The 6,000-nt window shown below is 37.9% G+C and overlaps 1 protein-coding gene across 2 annotated transcripts in view; it reads right to left on the bottom strand.

Annotated features, from left to right (window-relative positions):
• Positions 1 to 1,089: 1,089 nt before the first annotated feature.
• Positions 1,090 to 6,000, bottom strand: part of HELQ (helicase, POLQ-like) — a 36,557-nt gene continuing 31,646 nt past the window's right edge. For both annotated transcript variants that reach the window (XM_012724282.1, XM_012724283.1), the window contains one exon: positions 1,090 to 1,926. In XM_012724282.1, the coding sequence (XP_012579736.1) occupies positions 1,825 to 1,926 (102 nt within the window). In that variant the 3' untranslated portion in view covers positions 1,090 to 1,824. The remainder of the gene's footprint in view (positions 1,927 to 6,000) is intronic.

The raw sequence follows: 6,000 nt of genomic DNA, 5'->3' as shown, positions 1-6,000 counted from the left end.
GGTCCCAGCCAGGAGGTGCTTTATTTAATCTTATGGAAGGCTTTCAGGCCTTGCTTTGGGCCAATCCCTTTTGGATTGACTTTTGCTCACGAGGGGATGGGCAACTTCAGGTGTTTGATTTAGAAATTATATTCTTTGTCTTCTGTATTGTATACTCACTGTATTAAAGTCCCTTTTCATTAAAGTCTTATATGTTTTGTCTTGATGTGGCGGATGGCAGAACCTATTTAGGGCAGGCAGGTTTGGGGGTTCAGTGGTGCCCCTCTCTCCCTGCCCTGTAACAGACTGACGCAACCTGGACTAATAAGCAATTTTCTACCTAAAATTAGAGCAGTGAGCTCTTTCTTTCTTTAAGATTTATTTATGTATGCATACAATGGCTGGGGTTTAGGACACAGGGGTGTGTTTGTGTGTGTGTGTGTGTGTGTGGTGTGGTAGGGTGAGAGGGTGGCATGTGTGTGTGAGAGCATTCACCACAGAGTGCGGAGCAGAACAGGTGGATTGACTAAAATACACCGCTGAGGGGAGCAGCAGCTGAGACAGGCCTGCTGAGCCATTTGGGTCACCTCCCTGGCCAGGTATCAAACTTTTGCTGCAGTGGTGGGGATAGCTTGACAGTGCTGAGACAACCCGCTGTGCCACCAGGAGGCCTTGTTCCTTCTTTTGAGCAAATTTGCTCACAATATCCTCCGTCTCTCTGGCTGCTGAGGTTTTGCCTTCACACTAGCGTTTATTACCCTATTACCAAATAGCGTTTGTTCTTCCTCTTCAGGAAATAGTCATTTGTCCTTCAGCAAGAAGGAATCTAATTTTATGACTGGGACTTTTGTCCTCTTCTAGAAAACAACAATCAGTATAGTTCATTTGGTAGTATTCATTTTTCACAGAAGTTCCTACTTTGTGCAATGAACCTTGGTGGGTGCTGGGTAGCCCAAAAATGATAATAGAGGACTTGGCTCTCTAGGAGATCACAAACTAACAGTATTAAAAAAAAAGGACATGGATATTATAAACACCTTGTTTTGTGGTTAATGTAGTTGGGGGTGGGGGAAGGTACAGGACAGGGAAGAAAAGCAACAATAGTCCACATGTGCCTGGCATTTATTCAGAATAGTATGCAGAAAGTAATACCCCCTTGAAAGAAATGCTTTATAATATAAAAAAATTAGTGAAGCTATAAAAATATTCTTAATACTATGTAATTTTATAGATATACATATAGGTCTACATTTTTATTTCTATTTTTCATGCCCATGGCATAAATGAGAGGCTTATAAAACCATAGGTCAGAAACTCTTATATGCGGTATAGACGAGGAAACATTGGGACAATTTCATAGAGGAGACTGTTATTTGAGCATTTGCCACATACTTCAAGTATAGAACACATTTTAGATATTTTCCCATGCATTGAGAAGAGTTAAGAAAAAGAAGGCTGGAAAGCTCTACAGTAAGATCTAGGGATTTCAAATAGTCTAGAGGTATATGCAAATAAGAGAATACTGAAAGTGAATAAGAAGTGACAAAGAGAATAATGAAACACCTGCGTAGTAAGGTAAGATGAAGCTATGTTAAAGACTTGGATTTCATTTCATAGTGAATAGTATAGATTTTGAGGAGAGAAAACATATGTAAGCATTGAGGAAAATGGATTATTAGTGGGAAAGTTACTGTAATTACAGGTGAGTTGTATATCCAAGCATTATACATAGTTCTTGTGTATAAATTAAAAAGTTTTTTTTTCACCTTAAATTACAGGGAATCTTTAATAAAACATATATATAATAAATTCATATTTGAGAATGTTCATCAGATAACTTCATGCCTATTCCATAGAAGAGACCTCAACACCAGGGAAATCAGTAGGTAATCTCAATAACTCTTCTACTTCTTCTTGCAAAGCTTCTGCTTTTTCATGTAACAGCATCTACAATAAAAAAAATCAAGACATGAGGTCAAAATATGCATTGCTACAGAATTACTAACATTTTTACAACCATCCATTAGACACCTGAATCCTTACACATTAGCAATCCAGACATTAAAACTAATAAGATTGAGAAATGGTCACTTAAGAACAAGTGGTTACAGTAAATGACGCTAAGGCATTTAGTTGAAGTCATTTTAGCTGACCACTGCATTTAGTGTACCAAAAATAAAGGAGCTTTAATAGTCCCAAAGATTTGTATTATTGATGACTCAGCTATTAAAAATTAACTTTTAATCTATAAAATCTAAGACAATTTTGCAAAAATTTAATTAGCTCTTGAAAATTTTATCTGTTATATATGCATTTTATTATTCCTAGAAGTTTAGTCTGATCTTTTAGAATCCTATCAGTGCTTCAAAGAAAAATTTTATTCACGTTCTTAAAATTAATATGATTAATTTCAAATGGCACACAGAAGATGTAAAAGAATATTTTTTGAGCAATGACTTTCTATTTCTAAAAATCAGAACTAAAATGATGGTATTTGTTGCAGCTGGATTATATATCTATTAGGTGAAATATGTCTACTTCTGTTACAAAATTTTAATAATGAAAGTTTAGCAAAATTAGAGGAAAATGTCAAATGAACAAAGTAAACCCCCCAATCTATCAATATGATATAAAGCATAATATTATATGGTATTACATATAAATTAAAATATAGTATTAAATAGATTAAAATGTAATTAGGTAAGTTTTTCAGTAATGGTGAGCATGTAAAATGAATCTCCCAGCACACCTTCCAAAAACCGTACAGATAAACAAGAACAAGTAAACCACAAAAAACTCATGTCTTATCATTACTTGAATATAGAGTACACCATCAACCTGAAGGCATTTCTAAGACTCCCCAAATGCTTTTCAGAAATAAACTACATCAGAAAGAAGAGGAGAAAAGAAGTTCACCTCTAAAGAGAGAAACTTTACTCTTACCCAAAGAACAAAAACACTGAGAAAATAATTTTGGTATGTTAAAGATGTTTATAGGAAGAGAGTTAAAATGAATGGAACTCTAGAAAACAAGTCTTGGAAAGGCAGTATTTCCAAGGAAGAATATGGGTAAAAAAGAGAGAGGTATCCTTTGGAAGGTCAGAAGTAAGGGAAAAATATGCAAGAAAACAACTTTTAGAATACTAGAGGGCAAAGAAAAACCTAAAATCAAAGTACACAATTTCTTCTTGCATTCTACTCCTACCCCAAGCTTTCTATTAAAGAATCTATAGTTTACTACACTGACAGAAGATAGGCTCTTGAACTAGTATCCTCATAAATCAATATGAATTGCTACCCAGTCCAAGAAAAGCAGAGGCATACACAGTTCTCAACTATACAAATGTACTATAGAAAAGTAAAACAGAGGGCCCTCCCTGGTGGAGCAGTGGGGGAAAGCACAGCACTAAGAAGCTAAAGCCACTTCAGCATGAATTTGATCCCCATTCTGGAGTTAATACACATGGAGCGGCAGACCTCTCCTGACCAACCCACTGCTCCCCTCAGCAGTGTACTTCATCGATCTGCCTGTTCTGCTCCCCACTCTGTCTCTGGTGAAGCTTCTCACCGCCCCTGCACCTCTGGCCTGTATCCCAGTTCTGTATGCATAAATAAATAAATCTTAAAAAAAAAAGTAAAATAAAACAGAAAATGAGATTCAAAATACTTCAGCTCATAAGAAATTTCCTTCTCTGAAAGCAAACCATGAAGTAGAAAAAAAGTAAGATAGCATTACAAGCAAAATTAAATATCCTAAAATAAAAGATTTGGAGATGTTGGGCAAGGTGGTAAGGGAAATATATTCTGAAAACAATGTTCAAAAACTGAGAACAAAAATGGACCAAACAGTTCAGTTAAGTTCAGGAAAGAAACAGAAAGACAAAATCGTACGAGAAATTAAAGCTAAAGAAATGCCCAAAAAAGAACAGACTTGAATTAAAAAAACCTATTAGGGACACTGAGAAAATATCAGGAAAACAATTAAGAGAACGAAAATGAGATAAAAGGATGCTATTGCTTGGTAAAATTGTAACAGGTGGTCCCCAGGAAAAGGGGAAGTTCCCGGTTCCCTGCCCCACGCAGGGAGGGTGGAGCTGAGCAGAGAAAAGAAGGATCTGAAGAAGAAGGAAGCAGGAGGAAGCAGGATGGAGAGCCAGAAGGAGACCTGAGGAAGCCACATGGAGCAGAGAGCGTGTGGTGAAGAAACCGTGCTTGTTTCTTGGCCTTGGACTGGTTGAAACAGATGTGGGTGAGAGATCGGTGGGGAGGTTGACTATGGCAGTGTTTATATTGATTTTGATTGTGCTCTTTTCTTCCCAGACTTGTCTGGCAATTTCTGACCCTTTTCTATGGGTCCCTGCCAGAAGGCGCTTCCGCCTTGTGGGGGCTTTCAGGTCTTGCTTTGGAACAACCTTTTTTGGGTCGACTTTTACCCATGAAGGGGTGGGTAACTTCAGGTGTTTGATTTAGAAATTATATTCTTTGTCTTCTGTATTGTACACTCACAGAATTAAAGTCCCTTTTCATTAAAGTCTTATATGTTTTGTCTTGATGTGGCAGATGGCAGAACCTATTTAGGGCAGGCAGGTTTGGGGGTTCAGTGGTGCCCCTCTCAAGGTTAAGAGATATGTTAATGGATTAATAGGATCCATAAAATTAACAGGATTTTATACTTTAAAAAATCCATAAGGATGTGGGGAGAAAGGAACTAAAACATTTGCTCAGATTCAAGTGAATAACATACCCATACTAAAGCAGATAAACAACAGCAGAAAACAACCAAGTAACATTTGAACACATTTCAATTCATATTCTCAGATGAAAGGTAAAGAGTTATAAATACTCCCATTAGTAAGTTGGCTTTCTTTGCAGTGACATGCTTTAACAATTCTAAAATTATTTTCTAGGATTAAGCAAAATAGATAAATATACTGATGAAAATAGGAATGAAGTTTGTCACTGTGGGAAAAACTAAAAATTGAAGGAGGAGAACAACACACAATTTTGTAACATGAAACTGGTGGGTAGTGTGGGCCAGCTAACTCATGCTGTCTGACAAGATCCTGTAACAGGGTGGTCCCTAGGAAAAGGGGAAGTTCCAGGTTCTCTGCCCCACCTAGAAGGAGGGTAGAGCTGAGCAGAGAAAAAGGAGAGAAGGAATCAGAGGAGGAGAGGAGAAGGAAGTAGGATGGAGAGCCAGAAGACCTGAGGAAGCCACATGGAGCAGCAAGCATGTGATGAAGAAACCGTGCTTGTTTCCTGACCCTGGACTGGTTAAGGCAGATGTGGGTGAGAGACCTGTAGGGAGGTGACTATGGCAGTGTTTATATTGACTTTGATTTTGCTCTTTTCCTCCCAGACTTGCCTGACCATTTCTGCCCCTTTTCCATGGGTCCCGGCCAGAAGGTGCTTTAGTCTTGTGGCAGCTTTCAGGTCTTGCTTTGGGCCAATCCCTTTTGGGTTGACTTTTGCCCATGAGGGGATGGGTAACTTCAGGTGTTTGATTTACAAGTTATATTCTTTGTGTTCCGCATTGTATATTCACTGTATTAAAGTCCCTTTTCATTAAAGTTTTATATGTTTTGTCTTGATGCAGTGGATGGCAGAACCCACTTAGAGCAGGCAGATTTGGTGCTTCAGGGTGCCCTTCTCTCCCTGTCCTCTAACAGATTTTCTGTCCTGGAACAGATTTTGCTCTATAACAGTCTGAGCTTGTGGGGACACATTCCTCAAAAGTTAGGGGGCCCCAAAGCTGGCTCCTGCTGATTTTTTTTTTTTGCCTCTCCTGTCATTGTAGCCACCTTTTTATTCAAATGCATCTGATGAAGTCAAAAGTGATTTTACAAATTGGCTGTTATAGTAAAATCAATATTGTAAAACAAGGCAACACTAAGAACATATTAAAAAATAACCAGAGCTCTTTTCCTACCCAGAACTGGAACCTCACTCTACCATCTTACTTAAATCCTTTTGTTCAGTCTTTAAATGAGGAACTTTACTTAAGCTTTCTCTCCTTCAGTC

This window comes from Condylura cristata, unplaced genomic scaffold (genome assembly GCF_000260355.1).
Source record: "Condylura cristata isolate star-nosed mole 26May11 unplaced genomic scaffold, ConCri1.0 scaffold00012, whole genome shotgun sequence".
In the NCBI taxonomy this organism is placed as follows: Eukaryota; Metazoa; Chordata; class Mammalia; order Eulipotyphla; family Talpidae; genus Condylura; species Condylura cristata.
This window is presented reverse-complemented; position numbering and strand designations above follow the sequence as displayed.